The 15367-nt window shown below is 37.1% G+C and overlaps 1 protein-coding gene across 2 annotated transcripts in view; it reads left to right on the plus strand.

Annotated features, from left to right (window-relative positions):
- Nucleotides 1-12569, plus strand: part of rcbtb1 (regulator of chromosome condensation (RCC1) and BTB (POZ) domain containing protein 1) — a 51323-nt gene extending 38754 nt beyond the window's left edge. For both annotated transcript variants that reach the window (XM_039744896.1, XM_039744897.1), the window contains exons 11-12: nt 8056-8186; nt 11092-12569. In XM_039744896.1, the coding sequence (XP_039600830.1) occupies nt 8056-8186; nt 11092-11232 (272 nt within the window). In that variant the 3' untranslated portion in view covers nt 11233-12569. The remainder of the gene's footprint in view (nt 1-8055; nt 8187-11091) is intronic.
- Nucleotides 12570-15367: the final 2798 nt, after the last annotated feature.

Consider the following 15367-nt stretch of genomic DNA (forward strand, 5'->3'; position numbering starts at 1 on the left):
ACGTCATTATTCAGAAGTGAAATTGGTCTGTATGATGCACATTGTAATAAGTCCTTATTTTGTTTTGGAAAGACAGTGATTAGTGCTTGGCGAAAGGTTTGTGGAGAGATTGGTTATCTCTGGCTTCTGTAAATGTTGCTAATAGGAGGGGAGCTAGCTGAGCGGAGAATTTCTTGTAAAACTCTGCAGGGTAGCCATCAGGGCCTGCTGCTTTTCCGCCTTGGAGTGACTTTATAGCATCTAGTAATTCTGATAACACGGTTTATCAAGTTCCTCCACACTAATAGCGTCTATTTGTGGTATCTGTAATGTATCCAGAAATGCATTAGATTGTGTATTGTCTTCTTTAAACTCAGTAGTATATAGGGATTTATAGTAGTCTCTGAAAGTGTGCATTATATTTTTGTGTCCTCCTATGTATAGAGTCTCGCTTGGTAGTCTGGCGTGTTCTTCATCTATTTTAGTAATTTCGCTTTTTATCTCTGCTACTTTCTTGGCTTTGGATTTATTTCTGTGGGAAAGATATGAGATAATCTGTCCTCTTAAGAAGGCCTTAAGAGTTTCCCAGAGAATTCCTGCAGAGATCTCGGGGGATGTATTTGTCTCTAGAAAGAATTTGATTTGTTTGGATATAAATTCCGTACAATTCTCGTCAGCTAATAGAAGCGGGTTGAGGCCATCTGCGTGGTGAGTGTGTGGGGCTTAGTAATTTTAACTCCAAGATCATAGGTGCATGGTCAGAAATAACAATAGCATCGTATTTGCAAGATTTAATCTTAGGCAAGAAGTTATTGTCTATAAAAAGTAATCAATCCTTGAGTAGCAATGATGTACTGGTGAGTAGAAAGAATATGTTCTTGAATTTGGGTTTAAAAACCTCCAGGGATCTGATAAGTTGTGATCAGTTATAAACTTTGTAATTATCTTTGCAGTGTTAGATACTGTTCCCCCTGTGGAGGAAGTCCTATCTAAAAGTGGATTTAAAACACAATTAAGGTCCCCAGCCATTATAACTTTATGAGTGTTCAGATTGGGAATGGATGCAAATAAATTTTGTATAAATTCCTTATCATCAACATTAGGTGCATAAACATTTATCAAAATCATTTTACAGTTAGATAAGTCTCCCATGACCATTACATATCTCCCTTCAGGATCCAATACTACATCTGATGCTACAAATGGTACTGTTCTATGTATTAGAATTCCCACACCTCTAGTTTTCTTTGTAAAACTAGAATGGAACATTTGGCCAGTCCAGTCTTTTTGCAGCGGAACTGATCCTTGCTTAGTAAGTGGGTTTCCTGTAAAAATACTATTTTAGCATTTAGACCTGTTAGGTGAGAGAGTACTTTCTTTCTCTTTAATTCGTGATTCAGGCCTTTAACATTCCAGCTTACGAAGTTAACTGTCCCATCATGGAGACACTGATTCTGAGTTTTTGATGTCATTTTATAGTCTTAACTGGAAGTGAGACATCTTTGGTCTTAATTTCCTATTTCCCTAGAGTTGTTGCCATATAGCTTATTATTATGTTGGTAGTAATAATTATAAAGATTGTGAGGATAGATTAGGTATAGATCAGGCCTGCTCTCTTTCTCTCCCCTTTAACCCCCCACCCTCCCTCTTTGCCTCCCCAAGTGAGGCTAAAACCCACTTCACATAGTCCCAGTCCTCTGACATACCCAGAGATAGAGTACGTCCAAAGCAAAACAAGCCCCATGCAGCGCTTTAGGGTTAAAAGATAGAGATATCTGTTACCAATATAGTCTTTAAAAGAGAAAAAAAAAAAAAAGAATTTTGCACAAAATATATATATATATAGTCTTCAGCAATTTTAGTGCATTAAGATAATACACCCAGATAATAAACCCGGGGGATGGTGTTAAAAATGTGTCCAGAATAAGCATAAAATGTCTTAATGCAGTAATAGCAATAACAATAAACCAAGGGTATGATATTGAACAGTCTTGTTTAGGGTAAAGATAAAATAATTAGAAAAGAAAAAAAAAAAAGGATTAATTAAGCACAATAAAACATAAACAGATAGCCCTAGTAATACTAAGTAATAATGAGAATATATTCTGATAAAAACCCGTATTTTAAAACAAACAGATCAGACAGTAGATTGTTAATCATTGCTATATCATTAACGCCATGACTCACTATTATGTATCAGAATAGTCCAGGGATCAGCTTTCTTAATTCTTTCTCTGCTTCTTCCTTGCTAGCGAAGACATAGAATTGACCCTGCCATTCCACTTTCAGTTTTGCCGGATACAAGAGGCTGTATTTGACGCTGGCTTGCCGTAACCGCTGTTTAATGTTATAGAAGGCTGCGCGTTTAGTAGCTGTTGCTGGAGAGAAGTCAGGAAGATACGAATGTGGTTATTTTCATATGTAATATCTTCCTTTTTTGAGGAGTGCCATCACCTCTAGCTTAAATGCTAATCGTTCAAAACGAACTATAAAAGATCTTGATCGGGGTCTAACGTTGTTTGATCCGCGTGCTGTAAGCCGCTGCTATCTCAGATTCTGCTTTAAAGTCCTCCCCGATTATTTTGGAAAAAAGTTCAGCTGCGAATTTCACAGGGTTTGAACTTTCTCGATTCTCAGGCAGACCTTCAATTCTGACATTATACCTTCTACTCCCATCTTCCAAAGCAGCCAGTCTGTCTCAGAGTTTTTTGCATTCGGAGCTGACATTAACTGCTTTTCCTCGGCACTGGCAGCTGCCTTTTCGGCCATTTCAATCCGATACGTGAATGTCTCCTTGAGATCCTCCAATTGATCAGTAAGCGTGCTCAGTCTAACCGAGTTTTCCTGAATGCGCTCTTCAATTTTACCCAGCACCTGTCGCTCAAATTGCACCTCTTGACGCAGCCTTTCCATCTCCTGTTTCAAATCCTGTTTCAGTCTCTCAAGTGCCTTTGCCGTTGCTTTCTCATTAGCCTTCTCGCTTTTCTTTATATCTTGCGTGAGCTCAGCGAGCAGCACCTTCAGTTCAGATAGTTCAATTGTGCTTTTTTATACCGAAGATGAAGCAGCAGGCTCTGCTGAAGCTGGTGTCCCTGCTGCTCCCGGCTTGCGTAGTTGCGTAATTGAAGCCGCGGACTTCAAGGCCCCTTCCAGCTTCAGGTGATCTTCTCCGATCGGCGAGCTATCCAGATCTGCACTCACAATTGTACCCTCGCTCCCCTTTTCGCTCTCAGCCGGCGACGATGTAGCGGACCGTGGTCCCGAGGAGTCTGTACTTTCGCCCATCTGATCCAGGTCTGTCTCTGAGAGGCCGTATCTCGAGCTAGGGCTTGCTGATCGTAGCTTGGATGTAGCTTTAGTCTTCGATTCTTTCGGACCCCCCTTCTTGTTGGCCATGTTTATATGTGCTTACATATACTGTAGCAGTCCCTCTCAGGTTGAATAAATACAAGATATCTCAGGATAATAAGCAAATAATATGAAAAATAACACCGCTGCTAGCGGAGCTCCACTTCAGACGTCCATCTCTCGCATCGGACGAGACCAAATCTAGCCACTCTTGAACAAGAGACAGCATCAGAAGCGTCTCGATTGGACTGCTGCTGTGTGGTCCAAAGTTATGTTCTCTGATAAAAGTAAATTTAGCATTTCCTTTGGAAATCAAGGTCCCAGAGTCTGGAGGAAGAGAGGAGAGGCACAGAATCCACATTGCTTGAGGTCCAGTGTAAAGTTTCCACAGTCAGTGATGGTTTGGGGTGCCATGTCATCTGCTGGTGTTGGTCCATTGTGTTTTCTGAGGTCCAAGGTCAACGCAGCCGTTTACCAGGAAGTTTTACAGCACTTCATGCTTCCTGCTGCATACAAACTTTATGGAGATGCAGATTTTATTTTCCAACAGGATCTGGCACCTGCACAAAGTGCCAAAACTACCATTACCTGGTTTAAAGACCATGGTATCCCTGTTCTTGATTGGCCAGCAAACTCGCCTGACCTTAACCCCACAGAAAATCTATTGGGTATTGTGAAGAGGAAGATGCAATACGCCAGACCCAACAATTCAGAAGAGCTGATGGCCACTATCAAAGCAACATGGGCTCTCATAACACCTGAGCAGTGCCACAATTGATTGACTCCATGCCACACCACATTGCTGCAGTAATCCAGACCAAAGGAGCCCCAACTAAATATTGAGTGCTGTACATGCTCATACTGTTCATGTTCATACCTTTCAGTTGGCCAACATTTTTAAAAATCCTTTTTTTGCATTGGTCTTAATTTATATTCTAATTTTCCGAGATACTGAATTTGGGACTTTCATTAGTTTTCAGTTATAATCATCAAAGTTAAAAGAAATAAACATTTGAAATACAGCAGTCTGTATGTAATGAATGAATCTAATATACAAGTTTCACTTTTCGAATGGTATTACTGAAATAAATCAACTTTGTCATGATATTCTAATTTTATGACCGGCACCAGTATATGTGTGTGTGTGTGTGTGTATATATATATATATATATATATATATATATATATATATAAATTTTTAATTTATATATATAATTTTAATGTCACATTTCACATATGCGGTCAAAACAATTTGTCCAATTCTATTTGTGATTGCATTCGTGGTTACTAGTGTAAATGGTACACACATAATATAATAAATCTGTTTTAGTAATTTTTAAATGTGTAGGGCACCCAGATTTTTAAAATACATTTAGGTTGTTTTCTTTTAATATTCAACACTTGCACTCCAGTATGAACAGATGAAAGAAGCCGTTTGGAAAACGTTCATTACAGCCAGATCTTTTAAATATCTGTTTTCCTCAGCAGAATTAATAAAAGAGCAAAGACTGTAAGTGGGGAACAGAGCAAAGCAGATCCCGGCTATTCTTCATGCTCCATTAGTAGGCTTCCAAATTTACACCAGCTGGTAGTTATTTAATAGAAAAGTGTTTAAGACCTTTCCCAAAAAAGTTTTTAAGTTTACTCTTAGCATGCTCAGGCCATTTTCTAGTAACGTCCACCCCAACCCTTATTTTGCATTGTTAAAAACTGTTGTGTTTTTTTACTGTGCTATCCTATAAACGCAGCATTACGAGATCAGCAGTGAAGTGATTTTGAGCTGCACTACTTTTCACTGATATGTTAGATTGGTAGTTAGTTAGCCTTTTAAACACAAAACGTGGAAAATTGAAATTGTGCAACATACTTTTCAAAAGACTAAAATATTGATATTAATGAATTTTTATAGAAACCGCATGCTGTAAAGTCAAACTAACCACTTTTTAAATAGCCATATTCAAGAAATACATGCCATTTACAAATGTTTGATTTTAACAACACACTTACGTAAACATTGTCACTTGCCAGGAGATAGCCACTCCAGATTGCTGTGTTTTTACAAATATGTTTATGACTTAAAAAAAAAAATCTCTAATCTTTTAGTAGGAAAACTGAATTGTCCTAGTATCCTGACAATGAAAAATTTCTGACAAACGGACCAAAATGAGGGGTTTTGTGCAAATGCCAGTTTTCATTTGCAGTCAAAGACATTTGTAATCAGCTTTTTGAAATTTGCTATCAAGCTGTTGAATTTTTGATGTCACCATTTTGAAATTTCAAATCAGATACTTTGAACTTTAAAAATCAAATACAACCTTTGGAGTTTGCATGAAGAGCAATTGCGACCATCCATCCATCCATTATCCAACCCACTATATCCTAACTACAGGGTCACAAGGTTCTGCTGAAGCCAATCCCAGCCAACACAGGACGCAAGGCAGGAAACAAACCCCAGGCAGGACGCACACACTCACACATACCCACACACCAAGCACACACTAGGGACAATTTAGAATCATCAATGCACCTAACCTGCATGTCTTTGGACTGTGGGAGGAAACCGGAGTACACGGAGGAACCCACGCAAACACGGGGAGAACATGCAAACTCCACGCAGGGAGGACCCAGGAAGCGAACCCAGGTCTCCTTACTGCTAGGCAGCAGTGCTACCCATTGCGTTACTCAAACTAGTCATTTAAAATGATCACATCGCAGTGCAGCCTTAAAGGAATAGCTACTGGCATCAATCAGTTTATATGTTCAAAAAACAATGCACTATTTCATTGTTTCTGAAGCATTTCACTGCAAAAGTTATTTAAGGCTCATGGAACCCTGAAAATAAACTATCAGTACCAAACTGGTGATAGGTGTTGATATTTTAATGATCATATAAACTATAGTAAAATTCCGGAAAATAAGCTTTTTTCTAATTTGGAAGTTTCCATGCAGTCTTGTGTACATTTTAGAAAACAACAACTTAAATTATTTTACTTCAGGTTTCTCTGGTACACAATGTACATCTCCACTAAAATATTCAGACAGTAAAATCTGACAGCTAATTTCTGTAGATCGCATCATACCCATGCATTTATACTTAATGTGCTGTTTCTGTGTGGGTACAATTTAATTTGCAATTTTTGTAGTAGACTTGCCAGGATAATGGAACTATATTAAAAGGTGTCAATTAGTATAAGGACAAGGGTAAGAACACACATCAAAAAACAAAAATGTTGTCAGTTTAAAACTTGATATTAGGTATTTAAACTTGGGTATCAAGTTTGTAAAATTTTGATATCAATATTTTAAATTTCATATAGAGATTTTACTAGTTGCTAATGATTTTCTTGCTCTTGAGCATGTAAATGTTTTTGACCCGTATAACTTGGCACCTCTAACCTTTAAGCTTATCTCAGCCTGATGAGGAGAATGTTAGTTTTAACTAATTTGCAGTCTTGTGTTTTTACTGTAGTCTGCAGTGTTATTTTGTATGTCCGTTTGCTCATTGAAGACAATGCAAAAACTGTTTACTTCCACCGTCATGTTTAATGGTACACTTTTTGTAGGTTGTAAATCTAATACATCTTTTTTTGTGATACAATCTGCAAACACTGGGAAGAATAAAGCACATAAATGTCATTACTAAAGCCTATCATTACCAAGCATAATGTTAAATTGCTGGGTTGTTTTCCCACATCACAAATTTAACTCGGGGCTAAATAACTGGTTTTAATTCTCTTGTTATTGGGTGGTATTTTTTGGCTTCAGCTGTTAAGGGTTAAAAATCTTGCTTTAATTACTTTTTAACCCCTTTGCCTTTATGATTATGGCAAATTAGTATTTTGCTTTTTTGTTTGTCAGGTGTAATGATACTGTAAACAATTTATGGAAATTGGTGATGATGGATTCTACAGTACACAAATTAATGATAAAATAATAGAGGCAATGGTCATTATTCCTGTATTTTATAATGGTGTTGATAATTCACCAGTAGAACAGCTTTTGAATTTGGTCACCGATTCCACTCATTTATTTGAGTTTGTAAAATGAATGGAGGGCCCAGAAACCAATGTTAAATTATATTCGTATTTCGTCTCGATAGGATAAGCACTTTGTGATCTTTAAATAGGCACATTGTGCCACCTCTGCTGTAAAGGATGATACATCAGTAGACTCTTCTGTCTTTGAAGTGGTATTAGTAGGCACATGGTGGCTTTTTTGAATACAGCTGACATCGTCATGGACCACACAACAAACTTTCATATGTCAGGATCAGTACTTAAAGGCTGCCTCTGTTCTAATGATTTACTTTGGCGAGTGATAACATCCTCCGTATATAAGCAAGGATTTATTTGATCATTTGCATACCTGCATATCATTATATCTTGGCTGGTCTTGATTCACAGATAGTGAACAATCCCAGGTGCACTACAACTGACCCACTTGAGCAGAGAGGTTCTAACTTACCTTTTCCTTTTAGCATTGTTTAACTGTTTAGTATTTATATGTCATTACTAGCTGTTCCTTATTTATGTTTGCTTTTATAATTATAATCTTTTTTCCCTGTATTATTCAGCATCTTTTTTGTGAAAAGTACTTCCTACGTACAATGAAAAGAGGGGGAGAGCAGTACTCTAAACAGCAATATGATGTTGATGTTTTTTTAATATTTAACTTTCAGTATTTTTTGTAGGTCTAGTGGTAATTTAATAATTCATCACTAATTCACAGGCTTACTGGACCTGGCAACATCATACTGCGAGAACAGGCTAAAGAAATTATGTCAGCGCATCATTAAAAGAGGAATCACGGTTGAAAACGCCTTTTCACTGCTCTCAGCTGCAGTCCGCTATGAGGCAGAGGTATTTGTTTTATTTCCAAATGGTCATGAAGATGCTTGCAGAGGTTTTTCAATACATACATACTATGTAGATGAAATTATCTGAAGATGTAGTCATGCTCCATTTGATCTCCAACCTGTTACATCTTGCCTGTTACATACATAATGGCTACATTCATAATGGCTAAAACGGTACAACACACCAGTACTACAGATCTACAGCCTATTAAATTTCAAATACTATACCTCTAAATGGTAGTAGCAATGTGGTCTGAAGTTGCAAATAATTTTCATACACTTCACAGGATTATTCTGTTTACAAAAACATGCATTTTTTTTGTATTCAAACTTGTATTTCTACCATAAGAATATTTTTACTGTCCTAGATTAATGGACCCCGTGACCCTGTAGTTAGGATATAGCAGGTTTGATTAATGGATGCATGGATGGATAAATTAATGGATATAACTCTTCAGTTGTCAACTATTTGCCTTAATTAAGTGCATAGTTATGCAATTTTACAATCCTAAAGAATAAACTTAACTGACACAACCAACTAATTTTGTACCATACGACGTGGAAAATAATAAATTGAAAACTTGATTAGGTTTAACAAATGGATATTTAGGTGTTTTGGTGACTAACTGGTAATGATTAGTGATTTCATTTAAAGTAGCATAAATGAGTGCTGAAGTCACAAAATGAGAGACTGAAGGTTTTGTGATAGAATAGAGTTGCAGAAATGATTTGAGACAAGGGAAGGGGATTGCACTCAACCTTTCTCAACAGTCATTGATATGAGACCCTGTTTTATAGACTGCTTCAAATGAAACGGATTTTTAAAAATGGTTTTGCATTGTATCATTATTAGAAATACAGTAATCCCTCGCTATATCGCGCTTCGACTTTCGCGGTTTCACTCTATCGCGGATTTTAAATGTAAGCACATCTAAATATATATCACGGATTTTTCGCTGGTTCGCGGATTTCTGCGGACAATGGGTCTTTTAATTTATGCTACACGCTTCCTCAGTTTGTTTGCCCAGTTGATTTCATACAAGGGACGCTATTGGCGGATGGCTTAGAAGCTACCCAATCAGAGCATGTATTACATATTAACTAAAACTCCTCAATGCTATAAGATATGCATCCCGCGCGGAGCTTGATTGTTTGCTTGTCTCTGCCTCTCTCTCACCCTCTCTGACATTCTCTGCACCTGATGGAGGGGCTGTTTGCACAGAGGCTGTTTGCTTAAAAGACACTGACGCTCCTCTAAAAAAATGCCGCTTTATTGCGGTGCTCGGCATATTTAAAAGCACAAAAGCACACGTATTGATTTTTGATTGTTGCTTTAATCTCGTTCTCTCTCTCTGACGTTCTCTGCGCCTGACGGAGGAGATGTGAGCAGAGGGGCTGTTTGCACAGTGGCTGTTTGCTTAGAAGATACTAACGCACCTCTAAAAAATGCCGCGGCAAACTTAAAAGCACAAGTATTGATTTTTTGATTGTTTGCTTTTCTTTGCGAGCGCGAGCTCTCTCTCTCCCTCTGAAATTCTCTGCTCCTGAAGAGAAGAAGATCTATTTGCATTCTTTGCAATCTTTAATTGTGAGAAAGAACTGTCATCTCTGTCTTGTCATGGAGCACAGTTTAAACTTTTGACTAAAGGGTGTTATTTCATGTCTAGAGGGCTCTAATAATGTTAACAGTGTGGGAGAGTTTATAAGGGCTTAAAATATATAAAAATAACTACACAAACATATGGTTTCTACTTCGCGGATTTTCGTCTATCGCAGGGGGTTCTGGAATGCAACCCCCGCGATCGAGGAGGGATTACTGTACTCTGGGTTTAAAAGTGTCTTATTACTGCTTTTGATTTTTTTAGAAGTTTAAAAGTGCCTTCTTGTCCTATCTTAATAACGCAATTTATACAAATGTAAAATTGTGAATTACAGTGGGTACGGAAATTATTCAGACCCCCTTCAATTTTTCACTCTTTGTTATATTACAGCCATTTGCTAAAATCATTTAAATTATTTTTTTTTCCTTATTAATGTACACACAGCATCCCATATTGACAGACAAAAAAAAGAATTTTTGAAATTGTTGCAGATTTATTATAAAAGAAAAACTGAAATATCACATGGTCCTAAGTATTCAGACCCTTTGCTCAATATTTAGTAGAAGCACCCTTTTGAGCTAATACAGCCATGAGTCTTCTTGGGAAACATGCAACAAATTTTTCACACCTGGATTTGGGGATCCTTTGCCATTCCCTCTTGCAGATCCTCTCCAGTTCTGTCAGGTTGGATGGTAAACGTTGGTAGACAGCCATTTTTAGGTCTCTCCAGAGATGCTCAATTGGGTTTAAGTCAGGGCTCTGGCTGGGCCATTCAAGAACAGTCACAGAGTTGTTGTGAAGCCACTCCTTCGTTATTTTAGCTGTGTGCTTAGGGTCATTGTCTTGTTGGAAGGTAAACCTTCGGCCCAGTCTGAGGTCCTTAGCACTCTGGAGAAGGTTTTTGTCCAGGATATCCCTGTACTTGGCCGCATTCATCTTTCCTGCGAGTGCAACCAGTCGTCCTGTCCCTGCAGCTGAAAAACACCCCCACAGCATGATGCTGCCACCGCCATGCTTCACTGTGGGGACTGTATTGGACAAGTGATGAGCAGTGCCTGGTTGTCTCCACACATACCGCTTAGAATTAAGGCCAAAAAGTTCTATCTTGGAGTTTGCTAAAAGACACCTGAAGGACTCTGAGATGATGAGAAATAAGATTCTCTGGTCTGATGAGACCAAGATAGAACTTGGACTTAGGCAAAATGTTATTGTGTACAAATCTCTGAAATTTCTGTGCGTAGTGTGTTTAATATGTAATGTGCTTTTCTTTCTGTTTACATTATTAAACTGAATGCTCTCTCTCTCTAGGATTTAGAAGAATTCTGCTTCAAATTTTGTGTCAATCACTTGACTGAAGTCACTCAGACTGAGACATTCTGGCAGTTTGATGGCTGTTTACTAAAAGAGTTCATTTCCAGGGCCAGTAAATGTGGAGCCTTCAAAAATTAAATGATCTAAATACAGGCTTCTCCTTAATCATATACATTTTTTTTATCTTGTCTAATGCTCATTTCCATGGAGTTCCTCTTCTTGAAAGCTGTTGGTGATTTTTTGGATGAAGTGCTGCACATCAAACTGTATCTTATTATTGCTTTTTGGATTTTTTTCAGCAATGTACAACAAATGTACAATCTGCTGAGGCTAAGTTCCTCTGTAAACAGATGTAAATTATACAAAAGTGATAATGTAACCTGAGTTTTGAAAGTACAGTTATTTGGGTAACTAACTCTGAGGTAGTAAGGCAACAACACTATGAAGCATCTTCCGCCTTGATTCTGAAAGATACCATGCACTTGCACTATAAAAAATGTAAATATAAAATATATCCAGTTGTAACTAAGGATAAACTGTACTAATTGGAAATTACAATGACTGTAAATAAGTTATTCTTACAAAATACATGTGTATATATTTTAAAGAGGTTTTGTAACACAATAATTACACTGAATCTGTATGTTTTTCCCATTTTTTTTTAAAACTGTGACTATACTGTTAATGCAAGATCATTTTTCTTAATTGGATCACTTTTCCTAGTACTGTACCATTAATTTTAAAGAAGTATTGTTTTAAAACGAACTGCACACCAAGCCTTCACCTGACTCCAGTGTGGATCTGAAATTGACATCTAAGCGTACTAAAGTTGCGTTTTATCTTAATAGTCAAGAGTAGGTAGGTCATTGCTATAAATGTAGTGGCTTAGGATATGAAATGAAAGGCATTTTGATTTATATTCCATAAAAAAAGTAATGACAAATTTTAAGAAAAACATGACTCTAACAAGTTTGTCATGAAAAATGTTACATTTTGTAAATATAAAGCCTTCTTTGACATCTATTTTTAGGTAAAGTAAAATTAGTTTGAGACACATTTTTGTTTAACAAAGGGAAGCTTTTTCAGTTGACAAAATTGATTTGGTGAAACTTCTGTAACTGTTCAGTATTCATTTTTGCCCTTACTTTAAAGTCGTTTTTTATCTCTGAGATACCTTATGATATTCAGTTATTAACCTAATCAGTTTTTCAAAATTTTCTGCATAGACAAAAAAAACTCATTACTACATTTAAGTGAAATTAAGCCAAAATGCCTCTCTTTGTTTCACATGTACAAGAGTAAAAAAAATTCTTTAAAAAAATTAAAAACACCTTAATAGAAAAATATTAATATAGAGATTTATAAGTTGTGTAACGTTTAATGATTTTGTTTAATCCATGAATTATAGCTCCGATATTACAAATAAAAACTTGACGTTATATTCATTACTGGTTAAATAAAATTGATCAATTGAAGACGAGTTTGGACATTTTTTTTTCCCTCTTATTTTGGGATTCTTTTGCTTCTCCCACATACAGTGTGCAAGCTGCGGCCGACCTGATTGCAGTTTTGAAGGTTTTTTGGCTTTCACGACTGCGCCCCAAGCAGTAGGCTATTGTGTCATGGTAATGGAGCAACACATTGAAGCTGACCGTGGAGAAATGAAGTGGAGACAATGGATTCCTCATGATGTAGTAAAAATAATGTACTAAGCAAAATATCAGAATAATGATAAATTTGAATTGTTTGTTCTTCAAAGCCTCTATTACACCTTATATAAATTCCAGAAAAATGTATTAACCCTAGAAAAAAATTGATGTTTTATATATCGTACCTCATGCTTAATTATTAGTTCCAGCATGTAGTAAGAATCACTCTTAAATACAATACAATACAATTTATTTTTCTATAGGCCAAAATCACACAAGAAGTGCTGCAATGGGCTTTAGCAGGCCCTGCCTTTTTGACAGCCCCCTAGCTTTGACTCTATAAGAAGACAAGGAAAAACTCCCAAAAAAACCCTTGTAGGGAAAGAAAATGGAAGAAACCTTGGGAAAGGCAGTTCAAAAAGAGACCCCTTTCAAGGTAGGTTGGACATGGAGTGGATGTCAAAAAAGGGGGGCAATACAATACACAACAGAACGCAAGTAATCCTCAATACAATAGTGTAGTAGAAATATAAGTATAGGACAGAATTCAACACTAGGTGAGATTACATAATAAGAGTCCTGTAGACCTCGCCCATCAAGCCACCTCCCCCTATTAGCCATTCCACAGCTGAGTTAGTGCTGGGCCAGCCAACCCGATGAAAAGACGCTTCTACCCGACGATTCCTGTGATCCTCCATCAGGGATGACTTTACCTTTCGCAGGTAAAACAACTTGGGCAGAGGCACAGAGTGCCACATTTGAGTACAGAGATGAGAGTTTGTAACAAATTATAACATATTACTTATGTTTTAGTGCTAATGACCAACAACAGAGATGCAGTCTATACAGTTAATCAGCAGCTCTAGTCCAGGATATGCTAAATTGAAGTAGTGAGTCTTAAGCCAGGATTTGAAAGCTGAGACCGAAGGGGCATCTCTTATAGTAGCAGGCAGACCATTCCACAGTTTAGGGGCTCTGTAACTAAAAGCTCGACCTCCAACTGTTGTTTTATTAATCCTTGGAATCCTAAGCAGACCGGCATCTTGAGATCTTAATGTGTGCTCTGGTTTGTAAGTCATGATAAGTTCAGTTAAGTAAGCCAGACCTTGGCCATTTATTGCTTTATATGTTAATAAAAGGAGGATTTTGAAATCTGCCCTAAACTTAACTGGGAGCCAGTGTAAAGATTTAAGAACTGGAGTAATGTGTTTGTATTTTCCTGTTCTTGTAATTTGTGCAGCAGCATTTTGGATTAACTGGAGGCTGTATAAAGAACAGTTTGAACATCCATTGAACACAGCATTGCAGTAGTCAATCCTACTAGAAACAAATGCATGAATCAATTTCTCAGAATCCTGCTTATTTAGAAAATGCCTTAATTTCCCAACATTTTTAAGATGGAAGAAACATGATTAAGACAAAATTGTATTGTGCACTTTAAATGACATGCTAGAGTCAAAGATAACTCCTAGATAGCGGGCTGATTGAGTAAAATTAATGTTGATTCCAACTGAGTTAAATGATGGCAAATATTGTTGTGATCAGCGTCATTCCCTCCAATTGACATCTCTGTTTTATCTGTATTTAAAGACAAGTAGTTCTCATCCATCCACTTTTTTAATTCTCTAACACAACTAATTAATGACAACATCTGAGAAACTTCATTTGATCTAAATGAAAGGTATAACTGGGTGTCATCTGCATGCGAGTGAAAATTAACAGTAAGTTTCCTAATGATAGATCCAAGTAGAAGCATGTAAAGTGAAAACAGTCAAGGTCCGAGTACTGAGTCCTGCGGGACACCATTTTGAACTTCTGTGTATAATGGAGTGCTGTCCGCACATCTCTGTACATACTGGTAAATATTTGATAAATAAGAACTAAACCAAGCGAGCACAGTGCCTGTAAGCCCAACATCATTTCTAGCCTGTGCAGTAAAATAGAATGGTCAATGGTGTCAAATGCTGCACTTAAGTCTAACAACATAATTACAGTGGAGTTTCCTACATCAGAGGATATCAGAATGTCGTTTACAACACACATTAGTGTCGTTTCTGTACTATGACCAGTGCAGAAGCCAGACTGGATTTTCTCAAAGAAATTGTAATCCATAAGGTTTGACTGAAGCTGTTCGGTGACTACTTTTTCAAGTATTTTAGAGAGAAGGGGTAAATCTGAAATGGGTCTATATTTATTAAGTACTGTATACTGTATCTATCTACATATACTGTATATCTATGTATATGTGGATCTAGGTCTGACTTTTTAAATAATGGTTTGATGACTGACACTTTAATGCATCAGGTACTGTGCCATGCAATAATGAACTATTAATAATGTTAAGAATAGGTGCTGCAAGAACATCCATTGCACTTTTTACTAGTTTTGTGGGCATCAGATCTAGGGAACAAGTAGTAGGTGTCATTTTAGAAATTAAAATCAAGACTTCCTGCTCTGTTACAGGATTAAAATTTCTAAAGTGTTGAATGTAATGTGAGACAGGGTCTGCCAGGCTAGTATGTGGTTTGCACTGTGATGCTGAGATCCGGGATATATATTTTTAATTTTCTCACTAAAGAAGTTCATAAAGTCTGTACTGCTAATATCTGTTGGTATTTTGCACT

This window comes from Polypterus senegalus, chromosome 2 (genome assembly GCF_016835505.1).
Source record: "Polypterus senegalus isolate Bchr_013 chromosome 2, ASM1683550v1, whole genome shotgun sequence".
Taxonomy (NCBI): Eukaryota; Metazoa; Chordata; class Cladistia; order Polypteriformes; family Polypteridae; genus Polypterus; species Polypterus senegalus.